The sequence below is a fragment of the Chanos chanos genome, chromosome 6, assembly GCF_902362185.1.
Source record: "Chanos chanos chromosome 6, fChaCha1.1, whole genome shotgun sequence".
Classification (NCBI taxonomy): Eukaryota; Metazoa; Chordata; class Actinopteri; order Gonorynchiformes; family Chanidae; genus Chanos; species Chanos chanos.
In genome coordinates this window covers 35052334-35072555 of record NC_044500.1, presented here as the reverse complement: position 1 = coordinate 35072555, position 20222 = coordinate 35052334, and the positions used below count along the sequence as shown (strand labels likewise).

Sequence of the window (20222 nt, the reverse complement as noted above, 5' to 3'; positions counted from 1 at the left end):
AAACCGGTCTCTACACATCAGTAGATAAATACGATACTATATGCTAAGGTATGTAGGAAGAAGGAAATAGATAAAGCAGGACACTCCAATGTAAAGCGAAAAACCTTTACGTGTTGAGAGCAACGATCTACTCCTTCGCGATGTCTGGGGTCTTGGATCGTTTTATAGAACTATCTACGGCGAGCTATGGTGCTATTCCATTTACTTGTCTGCTCTCTAGTGGCCAAGAAACAGAGCTGATCAGTCTCCACCCAGTTAATGCAAGAGCCCTCAAAAATCCTGTTCCTTGACCCTTGACAGATAAAAAAGATCTAGTTAAAAACTGAAAATAAAAAAATAAAAAAGACAAAAATCTACAGAAACAACTGTATCCTTCAACACCTTGCAAGGGACCAAGTCAAATTTCAATCAGAAAGCGCGTTTTTATTGAGTTTTGATTGATTTTTTTTTTTCTTGAGTAATTAAGTGCTGTACGTGTTCATAATTACTGGACTGCGTTACATGGACTACGTGGACTGCGTTAATTACAGAAGGGATACTTGTCGGTTAATTGTCGTTGTTAATGTTGTTAATGCGCCAGAAGTCTTTGCAAATTATTAAAAGACAATAGAACATGTGATATACTGGCTATTTCGTGGTGCTGTTGTTTGTGATATAACGGTTTTCCCACAGCAAATGTAACAAACAGTATTTATTTAGTATACACTGATTCAGCGACAGTCTGTGCAAACGTCATATATTTGTGTGACTACATACTGACGAAAGTGCTCGGCTACATTTGTGACGATGTACACATTTTACTTGACAGTACGGTATTTATTGTCCGGGAGGAGTTGAGTGGTAAGCACAAGATGCTGTTTTACAACGAGTCCTAATTTTAACCACACAATTCTAAATGAGACTATATAGTTACTCCGCTCAAAATAAAGATTATACCCTCAGAAATTTAACAAGTGTTTTGAAAAGGCTTGTCTTTGGTGCAAGTTTGCTTGTAGGTTAGTCTAGCTAGCTAGCTAAGAGAGCTTTTCCTAAATTAGCCATAGTTTAACAATTGGCAACGATGTTAGCAAAGTTACTCTGCATTTACGGAATCTCTACCGATATTTGTTTTAAAATCTAAAAAACTAGGAAGTCTAAGCTCGTTTACAACACATCGAATGGATTAACATTAGCGTTGCTGTCCTACTATAGCATGTGCATTTATTTGTCTAGCTAGCTATTCAGCTAAGGCTATTTGTAGATAGGTTATGTACTTTGCTGATAACATGTGACATAAGAGTTATCTCAGTACAAAACTAGCTTTGATAGCTATGATAAACGAAAGGAAGGGAAAAGCTCTTAATTTTCCTTATTGAAATTTTAGCTATCGTTCGTAACCAACGGTAGCCAGCGCGATACCTTTGTATTACAGCTAGACAGCTCACTCAATCTGATTCGCGCTACAAAGTGCATATAGGATTAGCAAACATTATTCCGGGATCTTATCTCTCTGAAACAACTGCCAGTCTTGCGGACATGAGAGTTTACTTGCATCATGGCAAGGGAGCGTACTCTTATGAAAGATATACAGCAAGATATAGCTAGCGTTTACTATTGTCAGATACCTCTGAGTTCAGCATTTCAATTGTGTTTTCGCTTTTTTAACCCTCAGATCGTATTAAGCGAATCGACTGTTTGACGACTTAGTTTGAGTTGTGTCTAACAATTTCGACTTGAAGTTGACAGTTATATGGAATGTAATAACAGTGTGTTTCAGAATAAAGTAGGATGTTGCCTCTATAATGGACATCAACAGACTTGTGCATTTAGCCTACAACTAGTTTGATGTTCTATTTCCGCATCAAATGTATTGTGTGTACGGTTCTATCAGAGATCCAAAGGAGTTTAGGATGCTGCGTTTGCGTTGCAAGGCCAAGAATGGGACCCATCTGATGCAGGGCCTAACGCACCAGTCCTGTGTTCAAGAGCTGAAAGATAAAGTGGAGGAGCTTACTGGCATCCCTTGTGATGTGCAGAAAATCATGGTGGGTTATCCTCCCTCCAGCTTGGATCTCCGCAACGGAGATGCGTACCTCAAGGACTACCCCATTAAATCAGGTGAAGTACCCGAACACCCTAACACTGTTAGTGCATGTAGTACAATATATACCAATGATCCAAAACATTATGACCACCTCCCTAATATGCTGTTGGTCCTCCGTGTGCCGCCAAAACAGCGCCGACCTGCCAAGGCATGGACTCCACAGGCCCCCTAAAGGGGTCCTGTGGTGTCTGGCACCAAAACATTAGCAGCAGATCCTTCAAGTCCTGTAAGCTGTGAGGTGGAGCTGCCGTGGATTGGACTTGTTGCTCCAGCACATCCCACAGATGCTCAATCGGACTGAGATCTGGAGAATTTGGAGGCCAGGGCGACACCTTGAACACTTCATCATGTTCCTCAAACCATTCCCGAACAATGTGTGCAGTGTTACAAGGTGCATTATCCTGCTGAAAGAGGCCACTGCCATCAGGGAATATCATTGCCATGAACAGGACTTGAAGGCTCTGCTGCTAATGTTTTAGTGCCGGATACCAGAGGACACCCTCAGGGGTCCTGTGGAGTCCATGCCTCGGCGGGCTGGGGCTGTTCTGGTGGCACATGAAGGACCAACAGCATATTAGGCGGGTGGTCATAATGTTTTGGCTCATCGGTGTAGTGCCTTGGTTAAATAAAATTCACGCGTGAATTATTCTGTCTGAAAAGCTGTACTTCTTGACTTCATTGCAGGAGACACTCTGATTGTAGAAGAGGAAAAGAACAAACCCAAACCTCAGACAAACGCTGCTGTGACAAAGGGATCACATGTGGAGTCTTCTCCCGTGTTAATGCGCCGTGTTGTCCCTGCTGACAACTCCTGTCTGTTCACTAGTGTCAACTACGTGGTAGAAGGAGGGGTATACGACCCAACTTGTGCTCCCGAAATGCGAGGCCTCATTGCTCAGATCGTGGCCAGCGACCCTACGGCCTATTCTGAGGCTGTGCTCGGGAAAACCAATGAGGAGTACTGTGCCTGGATCCGTCGCGATGACACCTGGGGTGGCGCCATTGAAGTGTCCATCCTCTCTAAGTTCTACCAGTGTGAGATTTGTGTGGTGGACACGCAGACTGTGCGCGTAGACCGCTTCGGCGAGGATTCGGGCTACAATAAACGGGTTCTGCTCATTTACGACGGGATCCATTACGACCCGTTGCAGAAGATAGTACCCGGCTCCGAAGCCCCGCCCCAGACTGTTTTCTCCACCACCGATGACATCATCCTGGCGGAGGCTCTAGAGCTGGCCGACGAGGCACGGAGGAAGCGGCAGTTCACGGACGTCAACCGTTTCTCTCTGCGGTGCATGGTGTGCCAGACAGGTCTGGTGGGACAAAAAGAAGCTCGTGAACACGCCAAGGAGACTGGTCACACTAATTTTGGGGAGGTGTAAACCTGTTCGTCGACCCTTAAGGCTCACAACACCACTCCACCCTACTGCCACCCTGCCTCACGTGTTGCTCACCCCTCCACAGCTGCCCAGCTCAGTTGGTCTAATCCTCTACCTCACATAGCCCAGTGACAAGAGAGACTCCTTACACAGGTGGTCTTCAGTCCCACCTACCCAGTATTAATCTCAACTGTTCTCAAACTGTTGAGCTTTTCAGTGGTTGAACTGTGATAAAAAAAAAAGGTCTCCTTGGTATTTATCAGCATAGTATTGTAATTCCACAGATTTTTGTTTGTTTGGATATGTAGCATATTAGTTTATTGCTTAACTGAAGAGGAAGCCTCTACTGAAACCAAAACTTTTGACAATGCCTTTCATCATCCCTGTTGGGAATCTGTGTGACACTATTTTAAAATGGAAAGCATTATTATACTTGTCTTAGCCCCTTTCTCAAGGTTATGCCATATGACGGTGTAATTGTACTAGACAGTGATGTCAAAGTCTGCTGGTTTACTCATAACTTTTACTTGAACAAAGGCTAAAAAAGTTGAATAGGGGCTTAAATATTTTGCGAAGAGTATTGCTATCCAGTATTTGACTTTAAGTGACATCCTTTTTGCAAAGGTTTTTGACTAGCCTGTGTTGCAGGGTAGATTTCAAAAGTATGGATTGTAGGCGGTAGATGATAGCATTGGTGCTGTTAGAATAGCCTCTGTTACACTAAAGATCAAAATACTGCTTTTCCTTTTTGATTCTCAGAGGCACCAAATGAATCATTTTTACACTGGGTCACGTAAAACATTATTATGCACAAAATATTTTTTCTTCTGTTATGAAACATTGAGAGTGTTATGGTGTTTGACATTTTGGCATTGTCTTTTTTAATTAAGAGTAAAAAAATGTGTCATATTAATCTTTTTGCCATCACATATGGAAAGTTTGTTGGATGGGTGGTTTGACCTACCTGCAGTGCTGAAGATCATCTATAAAGTGTTAAAGTGCATAACTGCAGTTTTATCCTTTTCTTGAATAGACACTAAAACCTCACCTGACTCTTCAAGGGTACAATCTACAAACCACAGGCTTTTAAATAGCCAGGCTGTCTTCACAAAACAGATAAATATTGTGGATTTTAAGTTAGAATTCATTGAAAAATGGAGATAATGGTACAGTTATAGATCTCGTGGGATTAGGGTTAACACAGACATCATTAGAATAATTGGGAAAGTTAAAATTTATAGGTATGTAGTGTAGCTATGCACTTTAAAACTATCTGGGTTATATCTATAGTGTTGCAGTTATGTGGAAAATCAAATCAAGTTTTGTACATATGGTGGGACTGTTGCATCAAGATCAGGGGGGAAACGTTTGATTTATTTGAATAGGTAGTGTGTGGATAAATTAGAATTAAAGTATTCAATTGCTGTTAATGACTTATTGTGTAATTGAACACTTACAATATATTTGCAGCCAGGTACTGTCCACATATTTCCTTGTCAGTTTGTGCTGTTTACTTTAAAGTAGTGCCGTCACACCCTCAATTTCACGTTGTGAATTAGAGAATAGTGTTTTATTATGGGTAAACAGTAAAGCACCATCATGTACTCATGTAAAGCCAAATGAGGACGTAAATCGTACTCCACGTGATTTTATAAAGTTAGACGTATAGTCGAGACTCCATAGCCAGCAATAAAGATAACAGGGAGATGGACGTCATGCGTTTGCACTAAAAAAATCTGTTTGCTTTTGTTAGCTAGCTATTTCATGAAAACAGGGTTTGTCCTGAAAAAGCGTTCAGAATACTGGATTTTAAAATAAAAGTTAAAACTTGTTTTTGTCAGATCAATGCACAGCCAACTCCGTTTAAACAAGGTGAGCATTCTAGGACCTCTGAAATGAATTAAAAACAACACTAATTCAGAGGGATCAAACCAGGTGTTATTTTAAGTTACCTTTTTCCTTCAATAACAAGATTAACTAGGCTACGGCTTGAAGAGTGTTGCTTGAAGAGTGTTGATCCTCTTTGACAGTTCCAGTCATTAGCACTGTCTGCTCGCGCTGTTTCAAATGTGCTAGAAGAAAACCGAAGGGTGCAAAGACTTCATTTTTTCACTCTTAAAAAAAATATTTTCGTCTTTTGCATATTCTCACCGGGTTTAGTCATATAATGAACTATAACGCGGATTGAGCAAGTGTAGTGACTGGGCAGTGACAATTTCACACGATTGGCTGTACATGTAGTGTAACGAGAGCCGTCGGAAATGATTGGTTGAATGTTTTTCCAATCTGGACTTTGGTACACCTCTGGTTGTTTCAGAGGAACTAGAGTTCAGAACGCGTTGTGCTGGACAGTAAATTTACAACTTCTCATTTCGACTGGAACACCTTTGTTAAGTAGCATCGTAGGTGACTGGTGAGTTTTTTCAAGCCCTAATCATTTACAACACTTTCCTCGATAGTGCGTCATTGAATGATACTGACCAATTTAACTGACGCCACGACTAATTTCAAGCATGTGTTCATGCAGTCGATGTATTTGGCGATTGTGTACTAATGATGTGGTTTAGGTGTCCTTCGCTGACTTTCACCATTTGTCTTTGAGGTCAAGAGAAATTAGATTACTGTTGCTATTACAGGCTTTCAAAGGGAATTTGTAGAGTTAGAATATGCAGCTCATAACGCGAGGTCTTAAATTTAGCCAAAATGTTATAACATGGATTTCAGTCCGTATCTATTTTAAGAAAACTCGCGATTACATCACACACACACACACACACATATATACATCCATCCATCAACTGCGAACTTTAAATATAAGAGACTGGGGCCACTCACTAGGTTTTCACAACTGTCGGTAAAGATAACATAGCTCGATTTCCTCGTACACTGAACTGCTCGCTTTCCACTTTGTAATTCACTTGCAGCATCCCTTTCCCCAGGGCGAACACCATAAACTGCAGTCAGATGAGAATATAGACAGACTGGGACTCCATGCCTATAATGAACTTCTGGTTAAATACTGAGGGGGAGAAAAGAATATTTTACTAGTACAAAAACTGAATAGGGCAATTTGATCGAGCTTCATCCTCCTTTACAAAATATTTATGTCTAAAGCTGAACATGCTTCTAGAGGTGCCGCATTTCAATAAGAGGTTGAAATGAAATGAAATTCTCTTAAATGTAATACCGTTAGTTAAGAAAGTCCTGAATGTTTTGATTTTCCAAGTGGTTTCTGGAAACCACTTTATACATGGTGGTGCTAACATTCCAGATCAAAGGATTTACCTTGTGCATCACATAATATATTTCGCACAACTCTTACAGTACAATTGTGATATGTGACAACCTACTGCTATCATGGAAATTTGTGTTTTTATTACCTAAAGTTGACTAACTGAGCAACTCTGATGCTATGTTTGTAGAGCAGGACGACAAAAATACTGTAATGTAGGAAAATATGATCTAGTACATGCTGATACAACTAGGTCACAGCTTTGTCATAAAGATAAAGGATGGAGTGCATGGGTTGCATAATGGTTGCCACAATTAAAAGACAATGCTTGGAGAATTGCCCTCAGTTTCAGTAGTTATGGATTGTTAGATACATCCGGCCTTTGAATATGCCGAGTCAGAAAATGTACTTTGCCTAAAGAACGCAGACAGTATAACAACTGCAATAAAAAAAAAAAAAAAAATTCTAACTCCTCGGAATGCTTGGTGTATCACTTCACAGTGGCATAATAAGTGGTTGTTTGTGCGGTTTTATACCCGTCAGTTCTACGTGTCGGGCCCGCTCCCTCACATGTTCGCTAAAGCAGCCAAAGTTCCCTCATTTGCATGAGATTGATCTAGTTGCACAACGTTAAAAGAAAAATAGATGTTATCGCGAACTTTGTCATATTCAAATATGGAGCATAGAGTGGTTGTAACTTGACAATGACTTTACATTTATATTGAGTAACAAGGCACATGAAAATAATGTTCATAGATTAGTGAAACCCAAAAAAACTGAAATCAGATGAAAAGTATTATAATTTGTTATTTAATATAAACGGAAACAAGATATTATTTCTCTCTGTATATATTGTGATAAATGTGTAAAATCATTCACCACGCTTTGAATACATTTACAATTTACAAATAGCCCTTTTAAATTTGAAGAGTTTAGTTAAGAGTTTAACATGGAGTATAGAACTTTACTCAGAGAGAAAACATGTTTAATGCTATTTAATTCAAAGATAAACAAATAAACACAAAATCACTTCAACAGAATACATTTTATATATATATACACACACACACACACACACATATATATATAATATATATATAACTCTATGTCAGTAAAGCAGCAGAGCATACAATTAATGTATTTGGCATTCTGGGTGTAAAGTCTGAAAACATACTTGTCAGCTTGTGGCATTTTTTGCTCTTTCTGAAGGCTGAATGTTGTTTTGTGCGTAATAGTGAGGTTGTATCACAGGTTACAGGTATAGGTTTAGTATGGCTTTTAACAGTCAAGTAATTCATGTTGTCTCCCATTCACGCTGAACTTGATCCTGTTAGAGGAGCTTAGAGCACCGCGTGGTGTAACCTGAGTCACAGGTGTCCACAGTAGTAATCAGCTAATCAACTCTGTCTCCCATAAATAGATCCATTTATGCCACATTTTCCAGTGCCTCCACTGATCAGTACCAGAGTTATTAATTATTATATCATAATTATGTTAAAATTCTCTCTATCTGTGTTCCAATTGTAGGTATCAGCGAGAGACATGCTATTACCCTTGGCTGGTCAGAGGAGTCTCTTGAGTTTGTAAGTAAATTTGACTCTGAGATTTGATTTTGCTATGCTGAAGAGTGACACCGCCCTAAAGATGAAGACTGATGGTAAAGGCATCTGTGACATTCCGGTTAGTATCAGCTGTGGCGTTCTGAGTAGCATTCTGTTTTGACCACTGACACACATGCTTCCTATTGTTATGTAACACCTTAATGATCGTCAGTCCCTGATACAGTCTTTGATTTATACATGCAATGATATAGTCATGCTGTATACTGCTGCTTTCAGACTCTAGTCGGAATGCGTATATATATACGCAAACTTGGCTACTATTCAGTGTTTTCACTGCCACAGGCCTGAGGAGAGCCTAGTAAAATTGAGACCAAATATGCTTCTTGCAGAGGGACAATGGTCTGGAGTATTTAACTGCTGAGGAGAAGGCCTGTATCATGTTTCTGGAAGAGACCATTGAGTCCTTAGATGCAGAGGAAGACAGTGGCTTGTACAGTGAACTTGATCACATGCCTGCCCCTGGCAATGTGGCCACCAAAGCTGCCTTTCTCTCCGCCTCCATGGACAAGAGCAAGTTTGAAAGTAAAAATTCAGCTCTATCTATGCTCCATTTGAACATCTACTGCATAAATATTTGGCACATTTAATAATGTGTGTTTTTGGGATTTTCAGATGTGTCTAAATACCACGCTGAGACCCCCAAGCCGATGAACAGTCAAGAAAATGATCATATCATGAATTATCTGGTTCCTACGCCTTTTGTCCAGGCAAATGGTTCATCTTTTGTTCAGCCCAAAACCAGGCAGGGTGGATCTATATATAAACCCAGAGAAGAAGACACGTCTAAAAAAAACAAGTTATGCAAGGGGCCACCTCCTGTGCCTTCTGAGGTGAATGTGGTGGTAATTCCTCCTCCAGTTAAGATCAAAAGTACTGCTGAAAAAGTGAGAGGCCAGCAGGATGACCAGAATGTGAACGGCGTAGCCTCTAGGGGACCACTGTCCTACGAGGGTCTGGTGAAGCTGCGCAAAAGCGCATCCGTGAAGAAAAGCTCCGACGTCTCTACGTCTTGGAGTAGGCAGGGAGAGGAGTTGCCCGTTGGACCTGCAGATCGCATGCATTCTAAGGAGGGGAACGCTGCACGCTTTCATCTTAACAGGAGCGCTTCCAGCGTACAGTCCAGAGAGAGCAAATGCTTGCAGACCAGTCCGCATGCTGTTGTGCCCAAACCCAATAAGATTTCCCCAGATGGAGCTCTGACAAGTGAAAAACAAATTACCACCATCACCTCCAGCACAGACTCTGCTAAAGCTTATCTGGGTACATCACCTGGTGGCAGGGTTTTGATGAATCCAGAGAGGGTCAGGATGGAGGCCCTACACAAACTGGGTCTCCTGAAAAAAGAGGAGTCAAATACGAGATCCTCTCAAAAACTCCCCAGTCCCCCCGAATCTCAGAGCTCAGAGCATCCGTCTCTTCATCCGTCTCTTCATCCGTCTCTTCATTCATCTCTTCATCCGTCTCTTCATTCGGCTACATCGTCAGAGACTTCAGATGTCAACAGCGTGCTAACGACGAGCAGCAAAATCCTCCACCATTGCTCCGCAAGCAATGTACCAACAGCGTCTCCATGCTCTCAGCTGACCAGGCCGTCGGGTGGGAAGGCTGCCACCCTGGAACGTCCTGGGATGGGACCTGTGAGTGGCATATCTACTAAAAGCAGAGATTCAAAAGACAGTTCGCTTGGACACCCCTCACCTGCCAACAGATTTCAAGGGTCAGGGAAAACGTCAAAAACATCAAAACGACTCCCCCACGAGCCGTCACCTGCTCCCGGGCTGAGTGTGCTGACGGTGCCCAACCTGGGAGAGGATCGGCGAGAGGCTCTGAGAAAACTAGGACTACTGAAGGTCTGAGGACTGTCTGTCCCACGCTTCATTTAAAATCGGAAAATCAAAAAAAGTTCTCTCACAGCAAAATAATTACATGAATTTTAAAACAAACAAGTTAAAAAAACAATATAGCAACTTGAAATGCTTCTTGCCAGTATATTTTTATGGTTTGCTCAGCAGAGAGATCCATAGAAAAAACAAAACCTGTATTGATTTACTCAGTATCACCTTGTGGCCTTTGCAGCAATGATTAGAGGAAAAGTGATTAACAATAAGAATGGGTTTGTGGGTTTGTGTAAACTTTCATACCTGACTTCTTGTGGTTTCCAGCTTTGGTGCCTGTCATCAGGGTTCTGTTCCCTTACATCTGCATTCTTCTCAGGTTTCTCTTGGCACACTTTGGTAATTAACTGCACCAGTGTATTCAGGGTTTTATATCATGTGGACTGAAGTGGTATAAATTAGTTATTTAAACCTTGACTTTTGACAAGGCTCTTTGTAAATTAGGGCTATTGCTCTGGGCATCTCAGTGGTTGTCTCTTAAAACCTGTTGTCTTCTCATTAAATGATTTATTTATAGCGCTCCATCTTTTTGTGCACCTCTTAGGCTTTACACACTTCACTCCAGCTCTCTTTTCTCACAGATCACCTATCAGTCATTCTCCTCATCTTACACACTAGGCATAATCAGCATCCAGAGGATTAGCAGTTTATCTTGTGTCACAACCAACTCCTTACCCAGTCTCACACAACAGGCCAACAACCAACTCCTTACCCAGTCTCACAGAACAGACCAACCCTAACTAACTCCTTACCCAGTCTCACAGAACAGACCAACCCTAACCAACTCCTTACCCAGTCTCACAGAACAGACCAACCCTAACTAACTCCTTACCCAGTCTCACAGAACAGACCAACCCTAACCAACTCCTTACCCAGTCTCACAGAACAGACCAACCCTAACCAACTCCTTACCCAGTCTCACAGAACAGACCAACCCTAACCAACTCCTTACCCAGTCTCACAGAACAGACCAACCCTAACCAACTCCTTACCCAGTCTCACAGAACAGACCAACCCTAACCAACTCCTTACCCAGTCTCACAGAACAGACCAACCCTAACTAACTCCTTACCCAGTCTCACAGAACAGACTAACAACCAACTCCTTACCCAGTCTCACAGAACAGACCAACGCTAACCAACTCCTTACCCAGTCTCACAGAACAGACCAACGCTTATGCTCCTAACTTTCTCAGACTCCATACCTTATAGAATTTGTATATTTCAGAATGTGCATGAAATATGCCATATATTAAAGAATTACATGCCTGTTCTGCTGTGGCAAAGGTAGTATGTCCCCCTCTTAGAGAACTGTTGTGTAAGCATGGTTTTGTTTCAGACCTAAATAAACGTAGCTGAGCAAAGCAATTATGTCTAATGTAGGGCATGGTGGGTGAGATCTAAAACCAAATCCTACAGGAGTCTGGCTCTCACGGAAGAGGGTTGCCCAACTTACCTGGGGCAATGTTTTACCTGTTGCCTGGATGCTGTGATATCACAGCAGTATTATCTGATTGTGGAGAAGCATTATTTGGTTGTGTTTGCAGTTGAGCACAGAGCTTTGCATACAGACTGTTTTACATCTCTGAGAAGTTTTAGTACGCAGCAGTTGAGATATTAGAAGTGAGAAGTTAGATACTTAGTAGAACAGCTGGATCAACAAAAACTCGCCTTCAAATTCCACAGGTGGGATGGGTTCAAACAAGGAAATTTCCATGGAAAAGGGGACAAACAGGTATGCAACTCTCTTGACCGAAGAGTGTGGTAATCATTGAGGACAAAGCTTTGAGTGACTTAAGAGAAAATGTATGTTATGCACTATTTTGTCTCTATGTAGAGTCCAAAAACATTTTGATATACTTTCTCTTTATTTACCTTCATACATAAAAAGTAGAATGCTGTATTTGATTGAGAGGTAAATTGGATAATGGGTTCTCCAGCCATTTGTGAAAAGCTCAAACATAAATAATGCTGTTAGCACAGTGTGAGAAGATAGTGCTGTGAAGCCTGAATATCTCAGATGTAGTTGTTATTGGCTCAGTTTCAGAGCCCTTTTCACTGAGCCCTGTTACCCAAATGTATCTCTTTGAAAATGGCAAAGGGTCAAGACACACCTCTGCTTGTGAATGACAATGATGCTATATTTCTAAACCCCCCAACCCCACCCCCAAAAAATAAACAAATAAAAAAACCTCTCCAAAAACAGATTTTTTTAGTTTCATGATGTTTTACACAGCATGCATACTTCCTAACGCTAGGCCTCCATCAGTACTAACTGGAGCGAGGGAACAGATGATCAGTACATACTGGCACAGAATGGTGGCTTTAATGAGGATTAGTGGTACTAGTATTTGTGTAGCCCAGGGGGAAAATAAATAGTTTATACAATAAATAAAATTATATCAAAGTGTTAAAAAGTTTGTAGAAATCCTTAAGTCCGAGGTATATGCCAAATAACTCATATTAATTATGGATTTATAGCCAATCCCAGTTAGACAGTTGAGACGAGGGTTCTCAGGTGCGCGCGCGAGAGAGAACGGGTGAGGAGGCGCCAGTGAATTGACCGTTATAAGTTATTCTTCAAAGGTGGATGAGAAATTCACAAAAGAAAAGTTTTTTTGTTTTGTTTTGTCCAGTTGTATTTTCTATGTTGATTTGTTTTATTCGGAACAGTGTTTCATACTTCCTAACACTAGGCCTCCATCAGTACTAACTGGAGGGAGGGAACAGATGATCAGTACATACGCACTCAGCTGGCACAGAAAGGTGGCTTTAATGAGGATTAGTGGTACTAGTATGGTGTAGTATATCTCTTCACATCAATACCAACACAACAACAAACCTCCTGCTTAGTGCACAGCCTTCACGTGATGTTAAAGGAGTTTTAAATGTATACAGACATTCTATTTGTCTCTCTAATAGCCTCACAGGAAACACATTTTACAGAAAAAAATGTGATGGAGAGAAACATTTATTAGTAACACTGAGCAGCGAGAAGGTCCAAGTGATAATAATAATAATAATAATAATAATACATTCAGATGATACATTCAAGTCTAACCACAACATAAGAAGTGGCAAAAGTCTAGCACTAGTATATGGTAGAAGGTAGTATTAAGGTAAATAGGCTTTCTTAGCATAATAAACAGAGGAAAGCAGTCACATTTTTGGGTGTAGTCCATGTACAAAAATATTCTAAGAAACCATTTTTTAAAATAAAATCACATTCGGTAGGTCACTATTTCAAAGCCCATTTAAAAAGCCATGCAGAAAGAGCAATTGGTTATTGAGTGGTCTCACCAAACAGACACTCTGGCTAAGCAGTGCATGCTATACCCCTATCTCTGTGTGCTTGTAAATACCAGATTAAAGCAGGGGGCCTGCTCTGTGCTCTCTGAATCCCTCCACAGTCTTTCACAGTCAGGCTAACCGAAGACTAGTCCACACAGCCTCCCGTCAGTTCCCATCATAAGGGATATGCGTTTTGCTTTTCTTACGTTTCATCTTGCCGTTTGAGAGGGCGGTGCCAAGTGATTCCAGTCGGAATGGGCGTGGGAGAACGGACTCTGTGGATACGGGAGACAAGCTGGACCCACTGGAGGACTGGTGTGACATCCCGTTTCCAAGCAGAGCAGAATGAGGAAATGCTACAGAGAAAGCATGTATGGTGTGAGAACAACATTCATTAGGTAATTCCAACTACTCAGTCAACAGTTACTAAGAAGTGGACATTGCCCTTTAGTGTGCTTTTTCCTGTTAAGCTCAGCGTCTTACTGGATGCAGATGACCTCAGCATGATCATAGACCCAGCTTGTGCTACAAACTGCAATGTATTCAAGTTATTTTCCATTTGCCCAGTGTCCACGTCAGAGGCTACCTTAGACTGTAGTTGTAGTAAACTGTAGTAACTAGAGAAATATTCTTTTAGGCGCCTATAAACCATATTTTCATTGTATTGACAGTTTCTGTGAAAATAGCGCCACCTTGTGTCTGTTCATGGTAACTTCATTCCAACAGCATGATAAAATTATGCAACTTAACGTCGTGTATCCTCTCAAAGCAATGTGTAGGGGCAATTAATTTTTCCTCTACTCATAATATACAGATAAAACAGTGGGACAACTTATCTTCTGCTGATGGCTCTATCAGTGCATACTGATGTAGAATGATGTAGAATTCTAACTAGTACTATTGGAGCAGACATACAACATTGCCTTGCTGGTTAAGATATTCTATTTTTTCAGCTAACAATATATGTAAATGTAAATGTAAATGTTTCTATACAGAGTTTATACCCATAAACACCCCTCTATTTAAAACCAGTGAACAGGCACTGTACAGAAAAGGAGGTGATGAAATTCATCACAAAAATGCTGGAGCATGTAAATACCATGGATGGAGCCTTAATAGTCAGGTCTGTTTAGAACAGACATGCTTACCAACAGTCTTCATGGGCTCTCCTGCGAGCAGCTGACTGGCCCTCCTCGATTTAAAGTAGTTACTGGCGATGTTCTCACTGACACTGCGGTTCAACATCTCTTTATACCGGTCTTCCTCCTCCTGTGAACAGAGACAAGTGTGGAGTGTCTTGGCATAAGGACACTTACATTATGAGAGCCAGGGCCAAGGGTTACCAGAACCTCAAAACTCTTCTATCAACTATATTCAGACTGGATTCACCTCTACTTTCCTTAAGGACAAAATATTACAGATGTTGTGTATTTAAGGATGTAAGCAATAACTGTGTATATAACTGTATATTCCACTTCACTGTTAAGGAGCTAGTTTATTCTTGTCAGTGCGAGTTCATTCTAATGTCTGTTATTCATTACCTGGTTATTACATTCCAAACTAGTAATTATAATACTCTTAACTGTTTATATCCCTCTACGTTAACTATGTGTCACTAGGGGGCGACGGAGTGAGAGAACACACCGTGAAGGGTTCTGCTGTGTCCGCGGCAGAGTTCCTGCGGGAGGGGAGTCGACCAGGGCCAGTCACTGCTGAGGGAGGTACTGCTCAGAAAGAAGGAGAAATGAAGAGCACCTACACCTTAATGAGGAGTAAAGCATGAAAATATACAGGAGGTCAAGCAAAGGCGATGGCGACACTTAAACTTTCTCTTTGAACACTGAGTGTGTGCTCTTTTTCACTCATCCTGTCTTGTACCTGCAGGCAGGGCTGTTTTCTGCACCAGAACCTCTGGAATCTTCCACACGTTCAAGTCCTCATCCCACTCGGCCTCCCTGCGCAGCCGGTCCAGGTTGCTATAATTGCAGTCCCTGCGGACCAAGGGCACCATGCGTTCCACGATAGCCTGAAGGAGCAGCCCTTCACGCTCCAGCCGCCGGATGGTGGACAAATAATCATTTCGTTCGATTTCAAATTCGGCCTGCAGGTCCCGTATCTCCAGCTTGGCTGCTTTTAACTGGATGAAAGAGAACAGATAATGTTAGGTAAAAGAACTCTGAACTAACAGGGCCAAAATTATTAGGTTAATGAACTATGAGAGATTTTCAGAACTAACATCCTGGCAGATATTAGAGTTTTTTTCTGTGTCCAGGCAGCTCATTTAGTGCAGATGGATACGGCACGCTACGATCAGAATGACAAACGGTGAGTTAACAGAAAGCTCACCTTTCCTTGGGTGCTCTCCAGCAGTTTGCTCTTGGCATGTAACTCCTCCTGGATGGAGTCGTACACGCTGAGCAGTACACTGTCACTTTCCTCGCTGTCCTGGCTCAGTGCCTCGATCAGCTCCTTCTTCCTCTGGTCGGCCAGATTCTTCCTCTGCTTGTGCCGCTGCCTTAACTCCTCATTCTGTGCCTGCTCTCCTCCTACAAACTCCTGCTCTAGCTGCTGAAGCCTTTAACACCATCATCATCCTTAGCCACACATCCTGCCTCTCTTTTCCATCATCATCATCTTCATCGTCATCATCATCATCATCATCATCATCATCATCATCATCATCTCTAAGAGCATCATTACAGTCAGAAATCACAATACTGTGTCATATTCAACTATCTCACCATCTTAATCATAACTGCAATGTGCCATCATAATGTTTATCACAATCACTGACCACAGCTAAAAATATAATCCCTTTAAAAATAATCTGTTTTGATTCACACAAGCTACTTCAGTAAAGCATTTTTGTGTAAGAATCTTGCCTTTCCAAAAAATGCTTCTGGTCCAGGAAGCCTGGAGCAGCAACAACAACTGACTCAGGGGCTGTGTCCTCGACCTCGGAACCTCGCTGAACACTGCTCACGTGAGACGTCTGGTTTACCTACAGTTATAAAACACACAGTAAAGTACAGAGTTTCTTACTGATAACGGGTTTCAAGCAACAGCACAGTACCTTGGTCAGATCCTCTACTGCAACATTCTCTTTGTGGGCTGGAGTAGCAGTTGCAACAGTAGCAGCAACAGACATGGGCTCCTCTTTTGCCTGTGCTGTCCGGCGTGAGTGCTCTGGCAAAGAAGACACAGAGGTAATGCCCACTGTGGCAAATTCCCAATTTTAACCAAACTAAAACGACCTACACTAACAGTTATATATTTTTTTATCATGAATTACACTGATAAAATAAAGTCTGATTGCTGCTGCAATGTTGTTGGAAAAGTACCGATGTTAGGTGTTTGACTGCCTCTGGATTTTTCCAGACTGGACAGTTTGATCTCGTAGGATGTGCGGAGGGCAGTAATGTCTTCCTGTAGTTTAGCTTTGGACTGCTGTTCTGCATTGTAATCTGCCTGCAGTTTGGCAAGCTTCTCCTCATATTCCTGTATACACAAACACGCAGAGGAATGCAGTCAGAGCAAACACTGAGGGACATGAACACAACGTGCTGACAAAACAGAAAGCCGGTCAGCCTTAAAGAGCAGTAACGCAGCGTCTCTTCTCTTCTCACCTGTTTTATTTTCTCTTTCTCCACCTCACTGTCCGCAGTACAACTCTGAGGTCTGTATGCAGCCACAGGCCTCTCTGATATCTGACCTGCCAATAGTGCTGACGACAGGCAAGGAAGAAGTTAGTCATCTTCAATACCTTCCCCCTAAATAAGATCTTTTACAGAGATCTTGTTGTTTAAGTTGTTTCCTTTATCGATGTGTTGTTAAAGAGAGAAAATGAAGCACTAGGGTTGTAACTGTAGAAGAATACAGTTATGTACACTTACATGATAGATTGGATGTGCCCAGCTGGCCGGAGATGAGCGCTCGTAACTGCTTAATCTCTTCCTGGTACTCCCGCAGAAGAGCATCTTTGGGGTCTTCGTTAATTCGAGGGCGGTTCTGGATGTTCTTGGCGCGGTTGGCGTATCGAAGGGTGCTCAAGCTTTCCTCATAGTTGTTGTCGGCGGGTGAGAGACAAGCCACCATGAGAGTGCGTGTGTTGCCACCTAGAGAGTCCTGGAGCAGTCGCGTGAGCTTGGAATCACGATACGGGATGTGCTTGGAGCGCCCGTCCACCAGTGCCGATATGACATTGCCCAGGGCGGAGAGAGACAAGTTAATCTTGGTGGCTTCACGCAGACGATCCCCTGTAGCGCCTGTCTTTGACTGCCGTTCGCTGCCTGCCAGGTCCACCAAGTTCAGCTTGCCTGCTCTTAGGTGGTCCTTTCCAGCTGCATCTGTACTCACACAAGGACAAGGAACACAAAGTTAGAGCAGTGGTGATCAATTCATCTCTCATACATGGCTATGATACCTAAAACATTACATGGAGCCAAGAAAAGCTAATAGGTACTTCCAGGTGTCATAAGTGCTGTATGTGTGTGTGCCTATGTGTGTATGTGTGTGTGTGTATGTCAGAGACCTGTGTTGCAGATCTCCAGATGAATGGTGAAGATGGAGTGGGAACGAGAGGAATCCTTGTTCATGAGGGTGTAGCCAACAGAGCGATTTTTCCAACCCTGCTCCATGATGTGTTCACACTCCCCCACACTGTGTACAGTGTGCATAGAGAGGTCGCGCACATATATACCCCGCTCAGGATGTTCCTTCAGCTACACAACACACAGTATGTCACTACCGATTTGGCCCAAGACAAATATGTCTACAGTCTCTAACACTCAAAGACGTAAATATATCCTGATTCAACCAACATACCTCCATTTTCTGTTTGGTGTCACACCCCAATAGATCCCTGATTTCTTCATTGTAGATCTCAAGATAGGACGCCCTAACTAGGAATTTTGTGTTCTCTGCACACTGTTACAAATTAAAAAGGGATTAGACTTTACATATCTGTGGTGAAGCAGATGTGATGATTTGAGAAACTACAACATGGCTGTTTCTCACCTGAATAGTCTCAAAGATGTGCTCAAAGGCTCTTGGAATCACACCTCTTTGTGTCGGTGGCTCCACCACACCCTGCATAGTGAAGGACTTGCCACTTCCAGTCTGTCCATAGGCGAAAATTGTTCCATTGTAGCCTTCTGTTACTCCCTATAGGTTACCATGAGCGAATGTTTAGAACAACGATGGCCTCTCATAACACATCTAGGCTAATTTATGCATCCAAGACAACTTTTGTTGCACAGTTGGATTTATTATTGCTGCAGAGCTGACTGGAGCGCAATAGTCTGACCTTTGCGATCAGCATACTGTGCTGTTTATTTATTTACTTATTAAGCAGTGAGGTCAGAGGGGTTATACAGCAATCTGATAGCATAATGTACAGCTACTGAACAGTATAACTTGCACGGTATTTCCTTTCACATGAAACATGGAAGTGTCAAATAACTTTACACTTAGGTGTCTGTTCATTAGGCTGTAGACTTCAGCCCCACCCTGTTTGCTTCATATTAGAACAGGACGACGGTTACCTCGACCAATGGGTACGCGATCTCGTTGTACATCTGTTCAGTGGTTTGGTCGATGAAATAAGTCCCATCAAACGTGAACTGTTTGGGTGGCTCCTCCGTCCCCCCGGGTTTCTCGATGAAACACTGACACCGACTTGTGTCAAGAGATACCACCATTTTACAGTTCAGTGCCTTCTCTCTGTCGTTCAGAGGCCGACACCTGACAATCACCTTCACTGACTCTGATGCCATTGGGCAGACATGAAAACGGATCAAGCCAACTTCGACAATTCAGTTATTTCTAACAATCGCCAAGGGATGTTGGTATTGTTGAATACAAATTTTATTCAACATTAAAGACCTTATTACGGAATGTCACTAGTCAGTCTATTCGTATATATTAAGCCAGTTAAGCTACAGCTAAAGGGGCTAGCACAATTAGACAACTAGTCTGCCTTTAGCTCGCGAACAGCCCAGATTCTGCTTGTAATCTAGTTTGTCTAGTCATATAGTTTTGCTAGAAACAACAGAACGCAAATAAACTATTAAAGTGAATAATGCACACCAGGATACACAAGACCCAAACCAACTTTCTATGAGTAACTGCTGGCCCTGATCTTCTTAACATTTGTGAATAAGACATGCTCTATCCATGTTGCAATGTTAACATAAATGATCAGTTTCGGAGATGCAGCATCCCAGATTTAGCAATCGTTACGAACAGCTTACATATCTGTCACCAATCCAAGTGCTGTTACAGCGCTGCGACACTGTCAAACGTCAAGCAATAAAGAGCAAGGTTAAACAAACACCCTTATCAGCTGGCCAAAAACACAAGTGTGTAAAACTGCTTCTCAAGCCAAGGCGTCCAGCGTTGCTGAGCAACCACGAATTAAGGAGACAGTGGGCGGCTTCTACAGTGCGGCTGCGCATAAAATGAAACAGGCTACAAACAGCAAGACATCTTAAACGCAATGTTTATGTAAAAAAAAGGCAGGAAAACTAGTAACAGTCAGGCTCAGAGTCCATATGCATGATTCGCAGAGGCAGTAAGTGCTTGATTTTAATTACAAATGCACAAAGGTGAATTAAATTACCTATAATTTAGCAATAAAATTAGTGTTTTCATTCAGTGGTATGTAATATCTGGAAAACTTGTAAAATATGTGAAAAGACTAACTCTGTCAAATTAGACTTAC

At 42.0% G+C, this 20222-nt stretch overlaps 3 protein-coding genes across 3 annotated transcripts; 2 read left to right on the top strand and 1 right to left on the bottom strand.

Moving 5' to 3' along the window:
• Positions 1-1875: 1875 nt before the first annotated feature.
• On the top strand, positions 1876-3553 carry yod1 (YOD1 deubiquitinase). Its single transcript, XM_030777512.1, has 2 exons — positions 1876-2097; positions 2768-3553. The coding sequence occupies exons 1-2, from the start codon at positions 1890-1892 to the stop codon at positions 3463-3465; spliced, it is 906 nt and encodes a 301-aa protein (XP_030633372.1). The 5' UTR covers positions 1876-1889; the 3' UTR covers positions 3466-3553.
• Positions 3554-5813: 2260 nt separating this feature from the next.
• zgc:158258 (specifically androgen-regulated gene protein) lies at positions 5814-10423 on the top strand. Its single transcript, XM_030777770.1, has 4 exons — positions 5814-5875; positions 8222-8374; positions 8646-8838; positions 8929-10423. Exons 2-4 carry the CDS (start codon positions 8312-8314, stop codon positions 10170-10172), a joined length of 1500 nt encoding a protein of 499 aa, XP_030633630.1. The 5' UTR covers positions 5814-5875; positions 8222-8311; the 3' UTR covers positions 10173-10423.
• A 3243-nt stretch (positions 10424-13666) lies between these two features.
• On the bottom strand, positions 13667-19275 carry kif17 (kinesin family member 17). Its single transcript, XM_030778295.1, has 15 exons — positions 19045-19275; positions 18518-18664; positions 18326-18427; positions 18033-18222; positions 17395-17847; positions 17128-17225; positions 16843-16999; positions 16599-16669; positions 16384-16502; positions 15848-16076; positions 15380-15638; positions 15144-15225; positions 14977-14980; positions 14650-14770; positions 13667-13857 (listed from the first exon to the last, which is right to left on the bottom strand). Exons 1-15 carry the CDS (start codon positions 19273-19275, stop codon positions 13667-13669), a joined length of 2454 nt encoding a protein of 817 aa, XP_030634155.1.
• Between the last annotated feature and the right edge of the window lie 947 nt (positions 19276-20222).

What these genes read in the sequence shown, in the direction of transcription:
- zgc:158258 (XM_030777770.1), top strand. Translation starts at nt 8,312, where the DNA reads ATGCTGAAGAGTGACACCGCCCTAAAGATGAAGACTGATGGTAAAGGC. An exon ending in AAGGCATCTGTGACATTCCG is followed by an intron (nt 8,375 to 8,645) that starts GTTAGTATCAGC and finishes TGCTTCTTGCAG; the next exon opens with AGGGACAATGGTCTGGAGTA. An exon ending in GGACAAGAGCAAGTTTGAAA is followed by an intron (nt 8,839 to 8,928) that starts GTAAAAATTCAG and finishes TGGGATTTTCAG; the next exon opens with ATGTGTCTAAATACCACGCT.
- yod1 (XM_030777512.1), top strand. Translation starts at nt 1,890, where the DNA reads ATGCTGCGTTTGCGTTGCAAGGCCAAGAATGGGACCCATCTGATGCAG. An exon ending in GGACTACCCCATTAAATCAG is followed by an intron (nt 2,098 to 2,767) that starts GTGAAGTACCCG and finishes ACTTCATTGCAG; the next exon opens with GAGACACTCTGATTGTAGAA.
- kif17 (XM_030778295.1), bottom strand. Translation starts at nt 19,275, where the DNA reads ATGGCATCAGAGTCAGTGAAGGTGATTGTCAGGTGTCGGCCTCTGAAC. An exon ending in ACATCTTTGAGACTATTCAG is followed by an intron (nt 18,428 to 18,517) that starts GTGAGAAACAGC and finishes AATTTGTAACAG; the next exon opens with TGTGCAGAGAACACAAAATT. An exon ending in AGAGCCCATGAAGACTGTTG is followed by an intron (nt 13,858 to 14,649) that starts GTAAGCATGTCT and finishes CTTTCTCTGTAG; the next exon opens with CATTTCCTCATTCTGCTCTG.